At 39.3% G+C, this 25234-nt stretch overlaps 1 protein-coding gene and 1 long non-coding RNA gene across 5 annotated transcripts in view; one reads left to right on the top strand and one right to left on the bottom strand.

The window, feature by feature from the left end:
• Positions 1–6611: 6611 nt before the first annotated feature.
• The window catches only part of AFTPH (aftiphilin), a 40817-nt gene continuing 22194 nt past the window's right edge, over positions 6612–25234 (bottom strand). For 2 of the 4 annotated variants that reach the window (XM_081855498.1, XM_081855497.1), the window contains exons 6-10: positions 24654–24776; positions 20757–20817; positions 19304–19387; positions 16217–16340; positions 6612–7764 (exon numbers count right to left, since the gene is read on the bottom strand). In XM_081855498.1, coding sequence (XP_081711624.1) covers positions 7620–7764; positions 16217–16340; positions 19304–19387; positions 20757–20817; positions 24654–24776 — 537 coding nt within the window. In that variant the 3' untranslated portion in view covers positions 6612–7619. Of the gene's footprint in view, positions 7765–16216; positions 16341–19303; positions 19388–20756; positions 20818–24653; positions 24777–25234 lie in introns of those variants that run through there. The other 2 variants (XM_081855499.1, XM_081855500.1) reach the window with 2 other exon arrangements.
• On the top strand, positions 10521–15533 carry LOC309338495. The gene is made up of 3 exons (XR_014154936.1): positions 10521–12150; positions 12489–13652; positions 13908–15533. It is a non-coding gene; the product is annotated as an uncharacterized lncRNA (long non-coding RNA).

Raw genomic sequence — 25234 nt, 5'->3', positions numbered from 1 at the left:
ATTACTGACCTTGTTACAAGCAGGCACTGGTAATATCCAGGACCATTTATGGTCAGCTTGCACTTGACACAGATCGTTACTTTAGGGGTGCTGCAGGAGGTGCTGCTTCCAAGTTTAAACTCAGATGCTTGCAAATATGATAGTCACCAGTGTTGGTGTTGACCTTTAAAGCCCTAAACGGCCTTGGCCCAGTATACCTGAAGGAGCGTCTCCAACCCCATCATTCTGCCCAGATGCTGAGGTCCAGTGCCAAGGGCCTTCTGGCGGTTCCCTCACTCTGAGAAGCAAAGCTACAGGGAACCAGGCAGAGGGCCTTCTTGGTAGTGGCGCCTGCCCTGTGGAACGCCCTCCCACCAGATGTCAGAGATAAACAACCAGCTGACATTTAGAAAACATCTGAAGGCAGCCCTGTTTAGGGAAGTTTTCAATGTGTGACATTTTGATGTATTCTTAATCTTTGTTGGAAGCTGCCAAGAGTGGCTGGGGAAACCCAGCCAGATGGGTGGGGTACTATTATTATTATTATTATTATTATTATTATTATTATGCTCCTTTTGTGAATATACAGAGGCCTCTAACTGGCCACCTTTAGAGACTGAGTCCTTGAATAGATGGATTCCTAGTCCGATCTAGAGGTGCTAATCTAAGGCTCAGATATCAGTTTTAGGCATTTGATAATGCTAAACCCCAAACAAGAGAACAGCATTAGAAGTCCCTGAATTCTCCTCCACTCTGAATTAAAACTTTGTCTGAAGAATTAGCTAAAGTTGGAGCTGGATGACAAAAGAGCACCTGTGCAGACTACCACATGGAGTGAAGGTCGACTCTTGCTCCCCAGCCTGAGGCCACATCCTCAGTGTGCATTTAAAACACTATCATGCTACTTTAACAGTCATGGCTTCTGCCAAAGAATCCTGGGACCTGCAGTTATGTTAAGTGTGCTGAGAGTTGTTAGGAGATCTCTATTTCCCTTACAGAACCAGTTTCCAGAATTCCATGGAAATAAAGTCTGATAGTTAAGCCACTTGAAGAATTGTAGCTCAGTGAAATAGGGGTCCCCTAACAACTCTCACCACCCTTAACAAACTACAGTTCCCATGATTCTTTGAGGAAAGCCATGACTTAAAAGTGATATGTTGTTGTTGTTTATTCGTGTCCGACTCTTCGTGACCCCCTGGACCAGAGCACACCAGGCCCTCCTGTCTTCCACTGCCTCCCACAGTTTGGTCAAACTCATGCTGGTAGCTTCGAGAACACTGTCCCACCATCTCGTCCTCTGTCGTCCCCTTCTCCTTGTGCCCTCCATCTTTCCCAACATCAGGGTCTTTTCCAGGGAGTCTTCTCTTCTCATGAGGTGGCCAAAGTACTGGAGCCTCAGCTTCACGATCTGTCCTTCCAGTGAGCACTCAGGGCAGATTTCCTTCAGAATGGAGAGGTTTGATCTTCTTGCAGCCCACGGGACTCTCAAGAGTCTCCTCCAGCACCATAATTCAAAAGTGATATAATGGTTGTTTAAAGGTATGGCACAGATGTAGCCTTAGTTTTCCATGGGGCAGCTGCCTTAGAACAAGCCAGTCCATTAGTCCATCTAGCTAAGTGTTGTATTCACTGACTTGAAGCAGCTCCCCAGGATTCCACGCAGGGTTCTTTCCTGGCCCTACCTCAAGATGCGGAGCATTAAAAAACATAGGACCTTCTGCAAGCAAAGCAGATGCTCTACCGCTGACCTATGGCCTTTTTCAAAGCAGCTCCTTCAGAAAACGTTACGCAATGGCTTTGCTAGGCAGCTGTTTTGAAAAGATACCCCATGAAAGCTGGGGAGCGATAGTAGCCCAACCTCACAGGTTTCCCCAAAGGCAGCTCTTTAAAGCAGCTTTGCTTTCTTGTGGGCTGTTTTCAGGAGCTGCCCCAATTGGTTTGGCAATTACTTACCAGTTTTGGAGTAAACAGCTCATCTTGCTTCTAAGCCACTCTCCACCAAGCAGAGACCGTACATCTCTAGCCTAATCCAAATATATTATTGTGTAATGTTTGAGGAAGGGTGAGGACTGAAAGCTGTACACTTTGGCTAGAGGCTTGCAGCAACCCATTCAGAAGAGCAATGTTTGACTAGTTCCAAGCCCTTTTGTATAAAAGAGATTTCCGTTAAGGGCAGTATAACTGCAGACAGGGTCAAACCACCCCTGAATGGTTCCAGTGGCCAAACTTTAGTGACAGAAGCACAAACCAACTGGCAGTAGGAAGATTACTGTAGGCAAGCCACGAAGGATTAAAATAAATGAGGCAGAAGTGAAGAACAAACAAGAGTAAGAAGAATCTAATAAAGCTGAATAGAACCACATGTCTAATTTTATTAATCTGCAAAAATTACATTGCAAATTCCCAGTCGTGTTGCTAGTTAAGAACACTCCCACCCCTCTTTTGTTCTGTGTGGCAACAAGCATAAATTATTTGATTTTTTTAAAAAACAACAACAACAACCAAGCAAACGGTCTGATTGTTCCATTTCTTAATACAGAAAAATGAGACATATTTCTTTGATATAGGAATATTTCCATTATCCATATAATTGGCAGAATTATGTAATCTTGTTTGCATGTCTTGAGGCAGATTGCAGAAAAGGAACTAGCTACACATAATTCACTACAGTAAATGGGGTAGGGAACATTTGTGGCTTAGCGGGTCAAGCCACCCCTTACAAGCCAACTTTCAAAAGTGAGGAGCACTAAGCAGTCAATTACCTGACATAATAATGGCATCTGGTGACTGACATGGGTCAATGTGTTGTGCTTCCAAAAAGCCTGGCGGTCAGCTGGTTGTCAGGCAATTGGAAAGCTCTGTGCAAGGGGCTTTGCAAGCCATGGGCTTGGTGCTTGGAAAATGCTCAGTGTGCTTGAAAGTGCTTGATTATTATAGAGAATAGTCAATATAGTGATAGTGATAAAAGTATATAAAAGAAAGCCCTCAAAAGAGTCACTACATTGACTGTATGTACAGTAGCCACATTTGAGCAGACATTCTGTTTCTGCAGCACCATGTTCCTTGGTAGTAATGCTGGAATTAAAAATCAGCATTAAATTAAAATTAAAAATTTAACTCTGATGTTAAAAAGTGAATTAAGGCAGAACACAACTTCACATGTTGTTAATGTATATATTACACAAAGAAAGAAGTAAAGCCATACCTTTTCTTGCATAATAAGCGTTCCAAGAAGTAAGGGTGTACTACTGTTCCATGTGCATGAAACCTTAAAACATCAGATTTTGAAGGCAAATAATGTAGGGCATGTTCCACTGAATGGTAACTGCACATAGGAAAGGCATATTCATTTGTATGCTCTGATGAACTCTCCACTGGCAACATTAAAGTTAATCAAGTGCAGGCTAGATCAATATATTCTGATACAGTCTCTAGGTGGCACTGTTCCCTAAAAGTTACTCGTAGTGATAGCAGCAAGGACTTTCCTCCTTAGCTACTTTTGGATATGAATGCGGGTGGCACTGTGGGTTAAACCACTGAGCCTAGGGCTTGCCGATCAAAAGGTCAGCGGTTTGAATCCCCACTATGGGGTGAGCTCCCATTGCTCGGTCCCTGCTCCTGCCAACCTAGCAGTTTGAAAGCATGTCAAAGTGCAAGTAGATAAATAGGTACCGCTCTGGCAGGAAGGTAAACGGCGTTTACGTGCACTGCTCTTGTTCGCCAGAAGCGGCTTAGTCAGGCTGGCCACATGACCCAGAAGCTGTATGCCGGCTCCCTCGGCCAGTAAAGTGAGATGAGCACCGCAACCCCAGGGCACAAGGACTGACTAGTAGGGTCCTCCCATTATCACTTCTGTGAGCATGTCAAGAAAAAGTGAAATGCAAGTGTGAGCAGCTGGGGTGTTCTAAAGGGGAGGAAGGTATACTTGAGGTTCAAATGATTATTTCTTTCCTTCCCACTCCTTATTTTATCACACCCTGGCAAAGCAGTTTTGGCAGGGAGAGGACGTGCTCAACTCTTTTCCTTTTTATGATTCCATTCAACTCAAAATTATCCCTCAAAGTTGTCTCTCTCTCCCCCGTGGAGGAATAGACATGGGAAACTGTGGGATAACTAGCCTCATATAACCAACATGCTTAAGTCTAATCAGTACATGAAGGGGTTCACACCACAGGCATAACTAAATCATAACACCTCACTTTGAGATGAAGCTAGTCAAGCCTATTGTTCCCCTTCAGTCTACCAGAGAAGTGTAGTGTGTAAAAGGGTTTGAGATGGTTGCTCCAAGTTCAGACTGATGGCTCTAACAAGCCTTCCTTGAGTACCTATGCCAATAATTTAGGAACTTTCACCACTGTAACTAAGCCAAGTTTTACTGACTGACTTACCAAACATGTGGTCTTTTTTCATGCTAGGGGAAGAGAAAGAACTTTGGAAGGAACACAGAAAGGCATATTTTAAAGGTCTAACAGCCTATATTTGCATGCTTTGCTGCTTATTTTGAGAATTTTAATCTCTGCTGGGGTTATCTCACCAAAGAGTAATTGCCCCAAACTTGGATCTTGGCATTCTGGAATTCTTCTTTTCGTATACATATTTTTTCCTTGCCGACCAACGGAAGCATCACATGGAGCTTGATGTAATATTAGCACTTCCTACTGCAGAAGAAAATTAGTGCTTGTGGGCATAGTTAAGTAGAGGTTTCTGAAGGTCTTAGCTCCCATCTACAGTAAAGAGCCTTGACCCCGTTTGAATGCAAAATAGCACCTCAGCTGTATGGCAAAGGTGTTTCTGGAATTGGGCTGGACTGAGTTGCCCATCACTGTCCTATACCACTTTCACTCTTTCTGTTATACATATTAAACACACAGAGAGAATCTGCGTAAGACTAAACCATTCTCTATGAAAACAGAAAAGCTTGTAACAAAGCTTAAAACAAATGGACACTTTGGCCATGATTTCTGTCCTATCAGGGATGGAGTGAGGACTTAAGATAAAGAGGATAGCTAACTAGAAGCTAACGGTTTGTGTATGAACATTAGTGATCAGTCAACCTCCTTCTCCTCGTCTCCTTTCTGTTTCTGTTGGAGCACCAGCCCTTGCACATCAAGACAAATGGGCAGCTGCTACTAAGGGCAATTGTGTGAAGACAGAAGCTCTCAGCTTGCAGCTGGCATTCCTACTCCATCCCCCTCCTGGAAAGCCTTCAATAGCTGATCCTACTAGCCTTGAATCTTGAGTTAACTCTCAACCACCGTCCTGATACAATAGCTATATAGTTCTTTTCTGCAGCTATACCATTAGGGTGAATTCTTTTTTTACCAAATATTTTAGGGCATGGAAACAAAAGCACTTATTTTTACCATGCAGCACATGTTGTTAGAAGTGGGAAGAAAGAAAAATAGTTGTAAGGATGTTCGAGGCTAGAACACATTACTACTAATGAATTATCAGCTTTATAGAGAATATATTCTACAAATTGTTAAAGCAAGTGGGATTTTTACAAGCATGAGTTCAGCATTGCAGGGGTTTCCTGCATAGTGGTTTTGTATTAACACTGCCCTACTGGCCACAACGTATTAGAAAATGTGGCTTATATGGGCAGCCATTTTCACAATTGGTGGGAGTATGAAGAGGCAAAACAATTTGGGACACAAGAAAGAGATGCAATAGAAAGAATACTGTAAATAAAATAAGATGATCTGATGTTACTGTTATTGGCATTCAGAAGGCTGTGCCTGTATATTTAAGAGAATTAATATCTTAACAAGACATTGTTAATGCAAAATATTAACCAAAAATTTCATTCCGTATTGAAAAGCAATCAACACTATAGAGAGGATGGTGTTAAGACAGAACAAAGTGTTATAATTATAAATTAAATGTATCAGTAGCTCTTTTTATACCACCACAACTCAAAACAACTTACAAAACAACTTTTTAAAAATGCATACATTAAAACAAGGAGAAAAAAATACATTAAAACACACCACCCACTCTAAAAGGCCATAGATTGTTAAAAGTCAAAGGCCTGGTTTAAAAAGGAATGTTTTTGCCTGAACTGTCTTGAAGCATAACTGTAACTCTTCACTATGTGTCTGGGTTTTTAGGAAGCGTCCAGAGGGGGAAAGGCAAAATGAGAAACTACAAAGCACTGCTCTTCTATGAAATGATATTTGTAATGGTACTGGACAGAAAAAGTTAGCAGGGAACCTTACCTTTTTCTCTGCACAAGGCAGAAGTGTTACAGATTATCCTGTATGTCACAATGAGTGTGCCCCTTATGTGAAGAGTTTTGAAGTGGGTGAGCAACCCACAAGTGACCACCAACCAACCTCTTTGACCTAGCCCTACCAACTAGGAAGAGACTCTTGTGAGCTTCCAGTGTGAACTCCAGCTATGGGCCCAAATGCTTTGGTTTTCCAGACAACTTTGGTACAACAGAAGGAACACATTCCCACATGTGTTAACAAAAAAATGCATTGGCTCTTAAAAACCCCCAACCCAGTGCTTTTTGTTAAGGTACAGAGTTAATATTCTGCAAGTAGACTTTTTCTCTCTGAAAAAGCGATATTCCTACTGCCTTTGGCAGTACTGTAAAAGTAGGAAGAAAAACAATATTACTACACACGTTAACAGACTATATAACTTTATTTTTTATTTTGTGTAAGCTAAGAGGAAATTTATACACTGAAATTTCAAAAAGACCTCAGGCATGCACAGAAACCTTGTTAGAGGTTGTTCTACATAGCATTCTCTTTTTTCCATAGGAATTTCCCCAAACATTTACAACCCATAGTTTTACTGTACATACAGCCTAAACCATAGCAATCTATGATTATGTCAAATTTACACTGTGCAAAATCAAAATATAGGGATAGTGGTACAACAAAAAAATGTAACAGGTATATTTCAGTGTAAGACATTTAGACAGTTTTGGTCCTTCCATCCCAAACCAAATTGATTAACACATAGATCTTGAGAATCAAGTGCTTAGGCAGTGATCACTTAACTAAAGAGAATTGACAGCAAACCTCTTGAAAGGCAATGATGATAAATCCACACTGTTAGAAGTCAAAAAGCTAAAATAAAATTTAAAAAATCAACCACTTAGCCCCATCCCACCCCTGCAAAAAAGAAAAAAGCCACTTGAGATGAAAAATAAGGGAACGTTCAGCCTGCTTAAAAGAAGACTACTGAAAGACCGTAAGCTTTAAAGCTTTCAGTAAAAGGATTTTCATCAAGGGTAAGTTATTAAATTGGGTGGGGTGGGGGGCAAAGGGAAATTTCATGAAGAGCAAAAGTTGGAAATTTCAATTTTTAAAAATTGTTTAGAAAGTTTTGTAAGAAGGACACTACCAGTGTATTCCACAAAGACAAAATGGTTACACCCCAACACAACGAAAAAGGATAAATCTTCAAAAAAGGTTCAATCCTCTCCAGTTATTTACATTTGTCTAATATAAATTTAGGACTCCAATATGTAAATAAATATACATAAGTATGTATACCTTTCTAGTGCTGCTTACCAACAAATCATCTGAACTTGAATTATTTTTAATTGAAGCAAGATCACTTCATAGGACCCAGAAAGGGGGGCTAGGGCAAGAATCAATGGAAATTGTCCAATTCACTTCACCTTAGTCTACCTTGCCTTGGCAACTTGTTGAAGGTGTTAATGTGGCTGGGAACATCAACACCTTGGCATGCATGAAAGATAAGTCAGGAAGGCTAGAAATCACCTTGGCAGCCTCTTCACTGAGTTGTTCTTCCTTTTTGGGCTTTCTATTAAAAAAAAGTTAAAAGAAAAGTTACTCAGAATTGCTAGAGAAAGGTCTTCAGATAAGGCAACCTCTCTGAAGGAAAGTTGTGCCATATACTTCCAATATTGCCTCATGTGGCTATTTAGTATATGGGGCTTATTACAACCCTGGCAATGAGAAAACTGGTTCTCTCCTCACATCCAGAACTTCATGTAAATTCAATGCTTCATTCTGAACTGTTAACAGGTCCTTAACACAACTGCTAGAGGATGAAATCCCACTACCTATTAACTAAATATGAAATCAAAACCCTTAAGTTACTGCATCCATAACTGAAAGGAAATAGAATTTGAAATCTGTTGAACATTTGAATCTTATATCATGTTTGTTAAAATCACTGTGGAAAGATACCTGAATAGAGGAAGTCATCTTAGCCAACATGTTTCCCTATAGAAGATACAGAATTTGTACCTGAGCATATCCAGGAGCTTATGAAATACCTTTCAACCACTTATGAAATACCTTTCAACCACTGCAGAACAGGGTCGTGAGCATATCCTTATTTTCACAGAAAACCTTACATGAGACAACCCCCCCCCCAAAAAAAAAATCTCTACTTTTGAAATGGAATTCATGAACACTAAACAGAGAGAGCATGTTACTGTGACTAGAACCTGGTGTTTCTTGCAGTCCACTCTAACCCCAAAGTCCGTAAAGTTCAGACTTCTAAAGAGGAAAGTGATACCAGTTATCCCTTATTTCATTAGAATCTTGTGCTTAGTTTTCAATTTTAGAAGTGCAGACTCTTTGCAGCAAAACTCGCAAAGGAATTCTTAAGTGGACATGGTATAGAACAGAAGGGAAATGTCAGCACAGGTGACTGCAGAAAGGCTGATTTCAAGATAACACGAATAATTGCTCATTTTGCTCTGCCCGCCCCACAGGTAAAAGTTTACTATTTGTACATGGCTACACAGAAACAGTCTATGAACCAATCTAGCCTGTACTTTCTTCAAGTAATACCCTCTTACATGTAGTTGCAATACTGAAGAAATGTCTCTTTTCTTCTAATTGTTTCAACACAATAAGTTTTGCTTTACAGTATAATACTAGCTTATATACCTGTAGGAACACATTCCTAAACAACGCCAGAAGAGAACTGCATTTTCACTAGCTCGGTTTACCCACAAAATATATATGTAAGGAATATACTGAATAAATTTTTAACATTAGTTTTTATTAAAGCTTTTTTGTGTTACAAAATGAACAGACAAAGAGGGAAAGGTGCATCTATTGTCTCCACTTTCAATTCCTAGTCTTTTTCACAGTTCGTTTACATTTAGTGAGAGACACTTTTGTCATAGACATCTTGCATTTGGGGGAAAGGGGGAAAGAGAGATGGGGTCTTGTTCTTTTGGTCTATTGCCTATTATTAGTGTAGAGGGTTTGTATCAGCATCCCATGGCTAGGTCCTTTGTTTATGTATTTATTTCTTTTTATTGATAATGTGAGAGGTCAGGGGGTCCCGAGTTTGGTTGGCTGTGTTTAGTTGATTGCAGTGTGGCTTGTTTGTGTGTGTGTGTGTGTGTGTGTGTGTGTGTGTGTAGGTTGTTGTATGCTGTTGGGAGGGAGGGATAGGTCATTGTCCTGTTGTGCTGTGTATCTGAAGAAGAGGAGCCACACCAGGGTGAAGGTGTCTTTGTTTGTCTCTGTGCTAGAGTTGGTTGGCTAACTTCTCAAGTAGGGCGGTTTCCCATGCATTTTGGTACCAGTGGTCTATGTTCACTTCTGATAGGTCCTTCCAGTGTCTAGTTCTACCTTACGGCTGTCCTTGAGTAGCTTTGGAATAGAGACTAACTTGGAGGAGGACCAGGTTTTAGGGATGCAGGCCCCTTTTATGACGTTGTTGAACAGATGGGTCATGTGGGGGATTGCAGTGAATAACTTTATGAGAGTTTCTGAAGTGCCAGTGTGCTTTATTGCAGTATTACACAAAAGCTTGCACCACTCAGCTAATAATGTTTGCATTTACCTCTTCCCTTTACTAGATTCTGATGAGGACTAGATTCTAGATTATTAGATTTTGATGGCAGAGTGCAAGCCAATTAAGACTGGGATTATTTCTAACATAGCAGTAAAAACACATTTATATGTATTTGTGTGTGTCTGAGTGCCTTTTTTTAAAAAAATCTATACATTATCTGGTTTTCAACAACAACCAGCATACCCAATACCGCCTACTTGTTACAAACTGTAAACAGCTGTACAGTAGAAATGCAATCAATAAATATTTATTCACACTTATTTGCAGAGTCAGGATCACATTGGTACTCCTCCAATTTTCGTGAGGAAAAGGGGAGAGGGGGTGGCAATGTGGCAAATGTATTCTATTTCATTTCATTTCCCATTATGCACAACCCAGTAGATAAACTATAGGGACTTTTTCACTGAGTGGCTTATGATTTCTGTGCCAAACCAAAGAATCCATTATACAACTGTTATACATTTCTATCTACTACAAATCAAGAAACTTTCCTCCCTCATTCTATTTTTGTGACATCTTCAGGGTTCATCTTTGTTCTGTTGTGCAGGTTAAGACTAACAAATATTGCATTTCTGCAGAATGCCATCAATGCACACTTCAAGATACCTAAACACATAGTGCCTCTGTAACCACCATAAACCTGTGGCTATGGCTCCAAAGCAATGATACGAACCCTGCTTTCTTTGCTCAGGAGGATATAATTACACTGCTCTGAGAGGACTTCACACTGTCTAGTTCCCTTTTCATGCTTTCTAAGCTTTTGGTTATAGCCACATTCTGTGGTAGTGAATTCCAAAACTTAATTATCTTTTTCTATGTCTACTGCTAATTAAATTCGCTGGATGACTCCAAGTTCTATTATTATGAGGGAGAAAACTCTAGCCACTTTCTTCACATCATGCATAATTTTATGAACCTACAATGTTTTCCCCACCCACTTTTTCTCTAAACATAAAGAGCCCTAAAAGGCAATAAGGGGGTTTGTAAGCCACATAATCCAACTTCAGTCAAAATGTAGGAAATCCAGAGGTAGTTCAACCCCACTAGATAGCAACCAAGTCTCTGCTTGAAGATGCCCAGTGAGGCAGAGCCTACCACTCTCCTGGGCAAAATTGCTCTCTACATGTGTTTTTTAGGGTAGGTGTCTGAAGGAAGACATCAGTAGTGAGTAGGCTCTTTGTAGATGAAATTCCGCCACATCCGTTTACTGTGTATGTGCTACTGCATCCGTGGTGTTGCACTTAAAGCAGAAACTATTTTTATTAGCTGCTTAGAATTCACTTTTCCACAAAAGAAGGTGAATCTGAAAGGCTATACAAGCATATTTCCATAATAATATCTGCTAGAACTGGCAGAGCTGATCTCTTTCAACCCAGTCTTTAGAAAATTGGGGGGGGGGGCAGACGACAGACTGACAACAATATTGGTACAAATATTGGTAACTTTCAGGATAGTATACTAACATTAATTAATAAAATACTGTTTCAAAGTCAAACTTCACAAGTGCCAGTATTGTATTGCATTTTCAGAACAGAAAGTAAAATATCCTGTATACATCCGCACAGACGAGGGACTCAGTCTAACTATTTAATCAAATGACTTAAAGACCATTTATAGGTCTCATGCAAGTTAGAGATTAACCTGTTAATTCCAAAGCACCATTTAATACTTATTTTTAGATGGCTGTGATTTAAAGTTAATGTAGCCAAAGTGACTCTCTACCAGAAGACTGTACTGAATCTGTAAAACAACAAATCTAACTAATTAAATATTTAATAGCATTACAGCAAAACTCACTGATTGGGAACCTTACCTCTAGATCTCCAGTTTGATAATATACTTTCCTAGTGGAAATTTGAGAACACCGTCTAAATGTGACCTCATCTCCCATATGTTGTAAAATATCTGTCTTAGGTCTCTGCCACATTCATGATCAGAAGAGTGCAGTGTGGGCATCTCCTATGTTAGTAAAGAGCTGACCTTTTCAAAAAAATTGCTACTCATATGCCCAATACTAAAACTCACAGAGTAAGACCCAGGCCATTTATGGCAGTTCTTGCATCAGCTACTGGGTGAAAAGTAAAATTTGTATCTTGTGTCAACTGAACATCACAGAAATTTGAAACAGATCACATATAAAAATGTTTGCTATATTTAGAAAGGCTATGTCTTTCTAAAGTATTTAAAAAAACCACAACCAACAAACCCAAATCTTACCCTTCCCATGAGGATGTCAAACACCAAAACCCAACTTTCTGACAGGAATGTAAAGCAAGAAGGGCGAATTCTGCTCAGACCTTCACTGTTCACAGTGAGGTATTGGAAGCCCTTTTCCTGTACCTTGATTGTGCACAATAAAGTACAGTGGTGCCCCGCAAGACGAACGCCTTGCAAGACGGAAAACCCTCTAGACGAAAGGGTTGTCCGTTTTGGAGGCGCTTCGCAAAACGAATTTCCCTATGGGCTTGCTTCGCAAGACAAAAATGTCATGCGAGTTCCTGCGGTCCCCCCCCCCTTTTTCTAAGCTGCTAAGCCGCTTATCAGCTGACCTGCTAAGCCGATAAAAGCCACTAAAAGCCGCTAAGCCGCTAATAGCACTAATCTGCTAAACCGTCAATGGGCTTGCTTCGCAAGACGAAAAAATCGCTAGACGAAGAGACTCGCGGAATGGATTAATTTCGTCTTGCGAGGCACCACTGTAGTTGTGCCACATATTCAGGGAATGAGTCTAATATTTTAGACAGCCTATTAACAAAAGCCCCAGAAATGTATGGACATACAGGACATTTCAGTTTCTATTCTGGGGGTGCAGGGACTTGGGAGATATGATTTTGTTCTGTTACTTTTCTTCTGGGCAAAATGGGATTAGAAGCTATGTAGGGGGCTGAAATGTAGCCCCTGGGACTCCAGATAGTTATCCTTTAAGAGAGAAGCCAAAAAAACTGTCGATACTAGGTTTAACGAAGGCAGGCAGACATCTTTGATCCAGGCTGCCTTGTTTGCAGATGGCTGCATAGTATGTAATATGCCCAGACAGACTGGTAAAGTTTCAGCATAGTAAAGAGGCACAACATGGAAAAAGTGAACACAACGAGCTTCCAGACTAGCTATTTACTGAGAATTCAAGTGTATTATGTTCACATAAAATCTGAGGGGGTTGCCTATTTACTAAGTATTCATCCATAAAATGTTGCCTATTTACTAAGTATTCATCTGGATATATTTATGCAGAGATTATATTATTATTTCATTTCATAATAACAACAAAAATTAAAAAGTGAGAAACAAAACTATGAAACAGGCATGTAGAATGAGTGGTTTTACACGAGTTAAAATAAGAAAGTCCATGTAAAGACGATCAACTTCATCAGATCATCAAACACAGTTCCAAGATTTGCCAGGCTCTTGAAAATGATGGTAGGTGTCATGAAGGAATGCCAAATCACATAAAAAGTGTCTGGAGGTTCTAGTCACTGTTGAAATCTCAAATTATGTGGAAGCTAGATATGACCTTGTCAACTAGGGGTTATTATCATGCACTTTCCAGTGGATTTTTCATCATCTTTCTTACTAGACTTTTTGTGGTTAGAAAATAATAATAGCACTAGAAAGTGAAGGGTAAGAACCAAACAGTGTGAATAAACAGGCTGTATGGAACATCCACAATTCCTACTGTCCAAAAGAAAAGAGGAATACAGTGTTTTTTGTCACATTCAGCTATGGTTGGACTGAATAAACCTCATTTGAGTGAGTTGGTGTCTTGATGTCATCTTTAATAAGCATATTCTACTTACGCCATAGATCTGAACTTCCTTTGATATATATGTGAATTAGGATACATTAGCTCAGATCCAAAACACTGTACAGTGGTGCCTCGCAAGACGAAATTAATTCATTCCGCGAGTTGCTTCGTCTTGCGATTTTTTCGTCTTGCGGAGCGCGGATTCCCTGGGTATTAACGACTTTAAGAAAAAGGAAGCAAACCCGCAAGACGTTTCCGTCTTGCAAAGCAAGACCATAGGGAAAATCGTCTTGCAAAGCAACTCAAGAAACGAAAAACCCTTTCGTCTTGCGTGTTTTTCATCTAGCGAGGCATTCATCTTGCGAGGTACCACTGTAAGTGGAATGGGACTTCTATGCCCTCTTCCCTATTGTAGCCTCTCATGTGTCCCAAGAAGCTGCTCCCAAGAATTGAAGGGCCTTATTTTGGAATGCATAGTATTCTATTAATAAAATTAGTACTGTTCTAACATTTATTCTTGAAATGAAATAAGCCATCGTGATATTTTTTTTCTCAAGTGAAAAAGACAATGTATTAAAATTCCTTCATTTCAACAAGCAACACAGAGGCTTTAATCACAATTCCAATCTGAGATGGAATTTTAAACATGGCAACTCTTCCTGCTCTAGGTACCACCCCCCCTGCTTAAATAGACATCCTTGTGAATAGTTTTTCTTTCCCTGTCTCTCTCCCTGCTGCATTTGTGGTTTAGAGGATAAACATTAATTCAAAGTGAGTATTTATTTAGCAACTGAGATGTGTCCAATGCTGGAAACTTGTACGTGGTCCCAGCTGTTCCATAGTAACTCCACCCACACAGACAAGCTAAGCAGGACATTACATAAAAGGTTTCTGTCCACCCTGAAAATTTCCTCTAACAGTGGCATGAGCAAAGGACAGGGTCTAACAAGATTCAACACCACACTCTTCTTCAGCTGCCACCACGTGCAACATCTATGTTATGTGCAACTCATGCCTAAGAGTAGATTAGGCAATATCACATAAAGGACACATTCACAGGATAGTGTATCACACTTATGTTCACAACAAATAATTCTTGTACTTTGGAAGAGCAGCATTCATGCTAATTTTGTATCTTTGTACCAAGATGATCTCTCACTGCCCACCTCCTGCCTTTGGTACTTCACTCACATTTTACCCCTTTTCTCCTTGTCCATCTCTACCAGATCTGAAAAAGTCAGGTCAGGCAAATCATTACAAACCTATGAAGAGTCAGCATAAGTAAAGAGGTCTTCAACTCCCTATGCACTTGGCAAAAATATTATGAGGTTAAGCTTTTTTTGGGGGGGGGGTAATATCTACATTGTACAGAAGCAGTGGAGGCAAGGAATGTTCTGGCATGAAAGACTGAAGCCTTTAGTTTTCTATTTTGAAGGCTACAGTGTAAGTAAAAATAAAACAAAAAATAAAAAGTGTCAGCAGGAGGACACACTGCATTTTCACTTTTCTTATATCAGAACTGATGAAAAGCCAAGTTGAAAATGACCTGAGCAATGATTCATCAAGGCTTAGCACTCCCCCCTAGTGGCAAACAGCTGAATGTAACACAGCAGAGAAATAGTTCTGAAAATGAGGCCATTACAGGAGTTAATGTTACATGTGTAAAGGGCTCTTGCAATAAGAGTTACACACGTACCATTTGTTAACATCTGTAATAGCCTCATGCATTCCCTGCTACAGCTGTTCTCTGTATACTTTCAGTTTAGCTCATGACAACTTGCTACTTTTGAATCTGTGAGCTGACTGAATGAAAGCCAATGTTTTGCATCACCTCAAATCTTTGCTAAAATAAGTATTCACAGCACATGCAAGTTGCCACAACTCACTACTTTAGTATCCAAGCACCTGTCAACCAGCACAGTCATCTCACATGTTGTATCTGTGCATGGAGCTACATAATGTGCAATTCACAAGAGTGCTACACATTCCTAGGGAAGCAGTGCTACCAGATGTGATTTGTGTGATGCAGCACACAAGCATAGCCCGAGCACAGTCCATTATCCTACTTTCAGATTACAGACTAGTGGACCCCTACTCGCAGTCTTTCATCCCATTCCCTACATAGGAACAAATCAGATTCTGTTTCTAGATTCCTAGAAATAGTTAGTCAATAAGTGATGGCTGCTTATTATGCTATGCACAAAAGAAGGGATTGCACAAAAAAAGGGATTATGCAGTAGCTGGGGTGGGTGTGTGGGTGTGTGTGAGAGAGAGTGTGTTTATATATACGCAAAAGTGTTAAGGCATTTCACATCGAAGACAATTTCTGCTTTCAGCTAGAAGCTACGTTCCTGCTGTCACTAACAGTTTGTAACATGGGAAACATCAGCTTTATGGCTTACAAGTGAGCTTTCAGCAGTGCAGATGAGCCACTAGAAGGCTGCATACCACTGTGGATAGGCTGAAAACTTTAAAAGCAACAGTTCTGACAACTCATTTCAATCCAATGGATTTAATTGTGACATTAGAAGCAGAATAGAATCTGTGAAAAATATATACTAGTACAGCAATAGAGATCTAAGGAGATCTATCAAGGAACTGAACTCATGCATTAGGTGATATTTAGGCTGCAGTTACTGAACAAGCTTTAACTTCCAATAATAAGGGTCACTAATCACAGTAATTTACCTTGCTGATGTGCTTGCTTTCTCTACTGTGGACATTAGCTTTGCGAATGCATCAGTCACTTTACTGGTGGAGTTGGAGGTTTCCAGCTTGGAAGTTGTCAACTCATACAGTTCTGGATCCACACCTTATAGCATAAAATTATAATCAGTGATAGATGGAAACAAGTGTCACATGTTCAATTGCAATTTAGGATACTGTATTTCCATCTTCTGTAAACATCTGAGCTACTTAAATGTTCTAATATGTGATTGAGATACAACTTGCTAATTTTCATCATGCACTACTCAGAGAATTGGAGTTGCAGATAAAACTGGCATAAAAGATATCAGCCAGGAGCGAAAAGCAAATTTGAATAATCATTTTCTTCTTATACCAAAATCCTCCAAGGCTTTACATTATTATTTAGAACATTATTTCATTGCTACACATTGATTCTTTAACTTCCATTTCCATTCCACTGTCTCTGCAGAACATACAAGTAGAGAGTATTTGAAGTCCTCATGCAATTTTTTTTCTCTTCACTAAAGTATAAACAATTTCTCAACCTTCTTATTTGTTTCTCACCTTTTATTTGGACACAATTATGGAAAGAGTGGATTTCAGGATTCAATGAAATATCTCAAAGCAAGCTTCTAGAAATATGTAACTGATGGAATTCAGTTTAATTATTTTTTTAAAAAAGCTGAGACACCTAGGAGTTCAAAATGGCAAAAATGGGAAGACATCCATTTTTAAAAAATCATTTTGATGAGGACTCCAAGATATACCACAACAAAACTTTCATCAGAAATTATTCATATGAAGGTTAAAGGGTGACACTATCTGTTACGTAGAATGATCAAGTAGAGAATCCTTCGGTTAAGGCAAAGATGGAGCAGCACTTGCGTCTCATATCCACTTCAACCTTGCGATCAATTCAACTGAAACAGTCCCATGTTCAAATCTCAAATTAAAATACAGAATACATTTGAAATACTGTCAGATGTTTACAGAACCCTTAAATACAACAGGCCCAGGCCTTCTGAAGAGTTACATACAGAAATAATAACATTACAAGAAACAAAGCTTCTGAAATCCCATTAAGGTATGCCACTGAATAAAGCTGTCAGTATTTAAGATTTTAAAAATCACATCTGAAATTTCCAATATCTAAGAAGGATTTGTAACATGTTGCAGCACTTTGTATTTTCAAGCCACTTGTCAACTACACTCATTAGGTGAAATTTATTACCTTAGCATATGATTATTATAACTGCTACCACTACATGTTCTGATACTGCGATCATTTCACTAAAGTGCTTAAAAAAATTAGTGCCATAGATCAATATTATCTAAAAGTGTCTACTAATACCCATAAAGAATATATACCTATATTTTAAATGCATATATTTTAAAAAATATATACCGCCTTTCACCAAAATGATTAAAAGGCAGCTAACAAAAGAAAAGGATTTTCAAAGAAAATGCGTTTATTTATAAAAACCTTAATGAGATTGAGGAAATTTAGGCAACCAAGTTTAGATCAAGCGCCTAGCTTAGGCAAAACACACACACCACACAAAATTACATACATAACCCACACAGAGAGCTGCAGGCTAGAAGCAAATGACTTTCCAAGAAACAAGCCAGAAAACCTACAAGCAATGATGACATCTGCGAATTTGTTGACAATATTCTAATGAAAACCCATAATAAATGATAAGGTGCCTTCTTTATAATCACTTCAAATGAATGTATCAGAAGTAGTCAAACTGTATTTTACTAGATGCCAAAAAATGTCTACTAATAATCATCAATACTGTGGAATGCATAGATGGATTTAAAAGTAGTGTGTGAAGTTTTATATCAAACTACCATACAAAACTCAAGATGTTTCTGTACTTTTGACTTCCAGAAAATATGATCAAGTAGTTCTGAAACATAAACACTAGAAGTGAAAAATTAATCATGACAACGACGTATAAGAACCCTCACACACACACACAAAAAATCAAGGACGTGATTTTTCCACCCATGAAAAAAATATCTACAGATCATAATGGAGTCCTGTTCTCCCCATAGCTTAAGTGCATGGGCAAAACTCTGTTCTATCAAGAAACATAAACTCCAAGCAGAGGACTGTACAAGGGTATGGGAAATGTGTTCACATCTTCTGTTCCAGAATGACTAACTTGTGGTCCTCCAGATGTTGTTGAACTATGACTCTCATCATCCCTGGTCATTGGTGATGCAGGCTAGGAGTGATAGGAGTCGAAAGAACCACAACATCAGGAGGAACACAGGTTCCCCCACCTTTGTTCAATAATCCTGCAGCTGCAGGATTTAATAGATGCCACTCCTTTAGTAACCACATCTCTTTGCATTCCGATTTCCCAACAGATTAATAATTCAAGGTAAAGTGAGAAACAGCTTTATCTTTCAAGAGAATTAAACTGAAGCAGACTGTTCTGTAAAAAGATATGCTGTAACTAATCAGACTTTTCTTCTAAATTTGCAGTTTTTTCAACTCAACGATTAAAATATTTAAGGCATTAAGTGTCATGCAGAACTACAATACATTTATATTGCCTTAAATGACAACAGCAAAGCTTATCTATAAAATAGCTAGGTGTAAGTTCTTGTTTGTAAACTTCATTACTGCAAGAAGAAATTGCAGCCATCTACTGGTTATCTTCAGAAGATGTTAAGTACTAAGATTAATGAGACCCATAAGCAAGTGCATTAATCATAGTCTTAAGATTTTTTTCAACCGAGCAACATTCTCAGGAATACTAGGATTTTATTCCAACTGCATTTTCAAGTGGGATACATCAAGATTTTAGCCCACAATTAAAATTGTTTTAAGCATTTCAAGTGCTTAAAATTTCTTAAAATCCATTCTTTGCTTAACATTCTAGAGTACCAACCAAATAGTATTAACTAACTACTGGAGGCAAATGATAGAAGGGGGAACTATTGAAGGCGGGCATCTTAAGAGAAAACTGGAGCATAGACATTCTTCTTGTTTGTAGGAAAGTCACATAATGCGGCTCATGCTTTTAGTAAGAATGTTAAGAGATTAAATTTGCAGTGTAGCACTCTGCTGACCTGGGATGGTGGTGGTGGTGCTAGAGCTACTGTCATCCACGGGCCCAAAGAAATCAAGGTTCAGAAGAGTGGAACCTCCACTAGCTTGAAATTCAGTGACCGTGTTGGTAGGCAGCCATATAGAAGGTAAGCCAAGGGAGGGATTTATGTGTAAAAAGGGGGTAAGACACACACTTGAACATGCCAGTTATAATTAGTACTCATTACATAGTTTTGTTTTATAAAAAAAAGAATTCACATAATAGTGCTTACAATATTAGTTTGTAGGTTCTAAAGATGTTAACAAGTCAGTGTACATTCTAATGTACAAATGCAGCAAGGAATTCAACACTAATAACTTAAAAAGTAGCCAACATTGTTTAGAAAAATGGACAGAACCAGAGATCCAGATTAAAGGGATTAATTAAAGGGAAACATTTTTTAAAATTCCAAACTATTCATCTAATTCAAAATCATATATGTTCTCTACATAATTTAAAGAGACTGACAAATTTTATCTATAGCTTAAAGTAGCAGATTGTCAGTAGGTTAGCCAAACAAAATATGAATATTGGTAACAATGGTTCTCATTACATCCAGCTCCTTGGTGGCAAACTACATTGTTCCCCTTTAATACTGAAACAGAAAAATCAGATATACATATTTTAAAGAAATTGTTAAAAGAAAGCAAGATGAATTGACTGCAGTAATAAGACACCAGACAACAGCAAGAGAGTCCATCCAGGCTTTCCTTCAGCACTCTGATATGGACCGAAATGTGGTCACATCTTTAAACATCGTATAGCAGTGTTTTTAGGTCACTGGTATGGCCAGTAATTATGACAAGTTCAACAGCATTATTAACAAATGGCTAAGAAACTATGTCACTATCTACTAGCCCTAGTTTAAATTTAGAGGCTTTTAGATTTTGAAGCTTTGATAAAATATATGCACATTTTAAAACTAAAAATTTAAAAACTGTTCCTTTTGCAAACAGGTTATGTTAAAAACTGTGCTTGAAAGCAAGCCCAATTGCACACTTGACTATGCCATTTCAAACTTTACAAAAGTCTAAACAGGCAAGGGTTTGTTGAGGTGATAGCTATAAAGTAAACAAAAATTATTTAACTATTCCATTCTTAGAACATGTAATGTGGTTGCGTGTATGCAACACCAATTCAGCAAAATGGTGTATTACCTTGCTCTTAAGCACTACAGACTGCTTTAAATAGTGCATAACTAAACAGAAAGAAAGCCTGAATTTCCAAAGTTAAGAAATTGTGTGTGTATGTGTGTATATATCTATCTGTGGTTGTGTGTGTGTGTGTGTGTGTGTGTGTACACACACACACACACACACACGCAAAAACACAGATAGATATATATAAAACAAATCAGCAGAGAGATGTTTGTCTGAACTTTGCAGGTTTCTTAACTCTAGCTCTTGTGCTAGAGGCTCTACGGAGAGACGTACCATCTAAAGGGTTAGTAAGGCCACTGCTACTCCAGTCAAACTGGACAGGTGGTAGAGATTCCTAGAGTTGAAAAGTCAGAAATCAAATTTTACAGTCAGGTCATAGCATAACAAAACGTGTCGCATGAAGTTCTTTTGCATGCAAGCAAAAAAGCAACAATTGAAAAGCCAAAGGACAATGAGCCAGAGGTAATAACTAAACTAAACTGAAGTCATAAAAACAGTGTTTCATGTAACCTAAGAATAACTATGGTTTACAGATTGTTCCTAGACTGCCTGGTCTGGAAATTTTCATGGGGAGTTGCAAATATTGCCAAAATACAATGAAACAGGCCATTATATTATGCCAGCATTGCAGAGCTATCACTCTGGCAGGTAACACTGGCAGGAATGCTTAAGATCAAGGCAGCAGAAACAGAACCAGCCTCACCTGTAAACCAGTGCTTTTTTTTCCTAGAAAAAGAAGTGCAGGAACTCCTCATTTTTTTGACGGACAACCCTAAGTTGATGAGTTTTTTTAGGGGGAGAAGAACGCTTTTGGGGGGGGCAGCGCTGTGGATGCGTTACGATGTTACCTCTGATGTGACCCCATGGCCTCCAACACAAAGCCACAAGCACCATGCAGCTGAAGCCTCCGACACGCAGCTCTGGGCACCGTGCCTCTATACAGCTACCAGCATGCTACAAAGAGGTGCTGGAACTCAGTTCTGGTGAGTTCCATCTGAAAACCCCTCTGCCTATAACAGCATCATCAGTTTTGCAGCTTTGAAAACCGTTAAAGTCACTTACAACGCAACTTAACTGTTATTATATGCAACTTCGGACAGATAAAACTGGCTCAGTGGGATCCTCTTTAAATAATTATTTAATCTTAAAATAATTGTTAAGTTATTAATAACTAAAAGTATTATTTGGTTGCACATCAATGGGCAAACCTAAACCAACAGCATATATAATCAACAGACACGTATACTAAATCTATTGGTTTAGGGACTGAAGTGTGGAAGCTGTGGCAAGAATGGGGGGGGGGGGGCTGTCTGAAGGTACTTCTTATCCGATTTCTCTACGCAAAAGGAGAGCCATAAGCTGGTTTATACCTAAATCTTTTTTTAAAAAGGCAAAAACTCTTATTGGAATTTCTTTCTGAAGTGGTATCTTTGAATCCTAATAAAGTGACAATTTTCATAATTTTTATCTGCAGTTTTCATTATTATCTACAAGAATAAGCCTTCTAGTTATTACCATAAACAGGCTTGCCTCTCTTTTATTTCTGCTGCCCCTCTACTTTTTGCTACCTCTACTTTTATACATTCATAGTGAACTGCAGAATCACCTTTTTTTGAACAGGCATCAAAGCAAGGTCGGATCAAAGTGTGCCAACAGATTGTTTCATTACATCTCTTGTTGCTGCTCATAATGATTACAGCATAGAGAACAATCTAAATAATGCAAATGCAATGGACAAAAGTGCAGCTGAGGAGATTTACCGACCATTCTACACAAATTTTAAATTATGATAGGAGAGATTCTAAGACTTGCATGTGAAGTTGTTCTGAAGCTTACTTTTATAAAACACTAGAGCTCTAACTTACCAAAGGGCTAGCCACTGAAATACACACACAGAAATCACGAAGAGATTTCCCAACCTGCTATTATGGATGTCCTCTGCTGAGAGGCACAGTCTATTCACCCCATTCATCTAATCTGTTCAGCGATCTACACATCTCCTGAAACATTTGGTGACAACTAGGAGAATTTATGTGCCAGCGCTAGATATTCTGAACATATCCAAAACTGGCAAGAAAACACATACATCATGCATAATTTCAACACAATGCTTTGGATCAGGTAGGGTGAGTCAAGCAGTTTGTTATGTAGATCTACCGTATTTTTCAGTCTATAACACACACCAGACCATAACATGCACGTAGTTTTTAGAGGAGGAAAATCCGTAGGCATGCCACCCGTAGGCATTCCCTCCATAACACGCATAGACATTTCCCCTTACTTTCTAGGAGGAAAAAAGTGAGTGTTATGGTGCAAAAAATACGGTAATTCTAGTTATCAGACTTAAAAAAAATATATGTTAATGTTTCATGGCAAAAATTATTGTTGTAATATTTGTTCCAAATGGGAATGGAATTAAAAATAGCAATTATTTTATCAGAACTACCTCTAGAGCAGACCTGCACAACTTGGCAGTAGGTATGGGCCAAAATAAAGTATTTTTTTCTCATCATTGTTGGTACTTTTCTTGCTTTCTTTGCCTCCTCTCTCTCTCTCTCTCTCTCTCTCTCTCTCTCTCTCTCTACCTCTCCCCATCCCTTTTTGTTCTTGGTGCCCCTACTGTCTACTTGGACTTCTTGTTGTTTCTTGGAGGGGGGGCAACCTCAACTGCAGAGGGGAGGTGGGAATCTGCCAGCGGGTTGGTTTAGTGGCCCGCAGGTTTTCCTTCTTTGTGGCTCAATGTCTCAGTGCCCCTCAGTGGCCTCCTCTTTGGCATGGCCACCATGGCATTCACAGCTTCCAGTGGTGGGTCCTTTGGGTGCCATGTTTCTCCCCCACCCTGCTGATCTGTCAGGGTGCTTATGGAGGGTCCGTGGAGGGCTCAGCTGGAGGCAGAAGGAAGCTCCCTTTGGGGAGCACTGCTGCCGTTTCCCAGGGGATGACCTCAGTTGGGTAGGGAGTTTTCCTGTTGGCTAGCACATGGCTGCATCTACGGCTTTTCTCTCAGCAGCCTTCCCTCCAAGTTTTTCCCCTTCCTTCCTTCCTTCCTTCCTTCCTTCCTCATTGGGGCTCAGGAAGGATTCACGAGGAGGGCAGGTGTTGTGCAGCAAGGGGGCTTTTCTAGGTCCTGTTTGAGACTTCAAGGTTGCTTTTGATGGGAAAGCATGAGGTGCGTGAGGCACAGCCGCCTCCGCCTCAAGGGGAGAGAGCGAGCTGCCTGCAATGAGAGAGGGGTAGGGTGGGCAACAGGGAGGCTGGGCAAGATGAGTGCTCAGCTCCCCATCAGGGCCAAGCGGGCATGGACAAAGCATTTTTCACAAGCTGCACAAAATCCTTTGGAAGGTTGCAAGTGACCCATGTACGCTGTGCAGGCCTGCTCTAGAGGCATGTTCTGCAAAATTCAGTAGTTTGCATATTCCTATAAAAAGAAGCAAGTCTGATCATCCTACTGTTTGGATACTCTTTTTTGGTTTTAAACACAAGAGATGTAAACCGACAAAATAAGTGGTATCAATTATCCTTTTTGGTTATGTTCAAAATTTCAATTAAAGTAGATTATAGATCACTTCCTCCAATCACTTGTTCTTTTTCCAATCATCTAGAATTTAACAGGACTAGGAAAGATAATCTATATCTAAATGCAGGAGAGGGAAAAACATTCAAGGATAGAAAGTGTTATTTTTTTAAACTCTGGCACGTCTTTCAAATGCACAAGAGGGTTAAAACCAATAGGGAAAGGATTAAAATCTTTGCATGTGATTTCTGTAAGTATCACAACAGCCTTAAAACTGAAAAGTGCAAATTCATAATAAGAGGTATAGGAAAATAACCATTTTAATCTACTGGAAGCTGTTATTTAGGTATATTGTATGGTCAGGACAGCTCATTCGCTATAGGTTATTAGAAAGTGTTGAGGCAGAGGAACTCACTACAGCCTTTTGCAGGTGTGAGCCTCCTCTCTGTTGGCAGTCAGCCAGAGATCTAGCTATGAGACTCTTCAGGCATGAGGGCAAGACCTCAAGGCAGGGTGGAGTGGGGACGTTGGTGCACTATACAAGTTGTCAAGAGAAGCAACAGTCCGCCCACCCCAAACTAATGAGCTCTGAACAGGCATATGCCCAGAGCCCTTTGATGGTGGCATCAATGCCACAAAACATTATTATTTTTTACCTGGAACTGATCTGTTGTACATATATTCATCTCTGGTGATGCAAGTGGAGTCTGTCCTATGGAAGCTATTTTCTCTGCAGCAGATATTGGTTTCAGGGGTTCCTTTGTAGGCTCTAACATACCCTAAAAATTAAGACATCACAGAATCTGCTCAAATAACACCCTTTAGGAAGAACAAAAATTAGTCAAACCCCAAAGAAACAAACAATTATTCTTCCAATGATAATGCTGGATTCACTTTTGTATATTCCCCTGATTGACTACTTAGCATTATTATTTAAAGTTTACTTTTATAATTCAAGTTAAAGAAATGACAAAAAGCCACTCTTAATTTGTTTTAGGGACAAAATACTGCAGTATAGAACTTTTTGATTTTCTAACCAAATTTACTGTATTACAGAACTATTTTGATTTTATTGTAGTTCAGAACTATTTGATCTTCAAACCAAGAGAAAACACTGGGGTGCTGTACTATGATTTTATAAATTTGTTAGCATCAGTACAAACTTTATTTTGGTCACAGACCAGCATAAGATAAAACAAACAGATAAACTGAACACATAAGACTTAAAACAGCTAAG

This window comes from Podarcis erhardii (assembly GCF_964252035.2).
Source record: "Podarcis erhardii genome assembly, chromosome: 3".
NCBI lineage: Eukaryota > Metazoa > Chordata > Lepidosauria > Squamata > Lacertidae > Podarcis > Podarcis erhardii.
The sequence above is the reverse complement of the archived record's forward strand: the minus strand, read 5'-3'. Positions and strand labels throughout refer to the sequence as shown.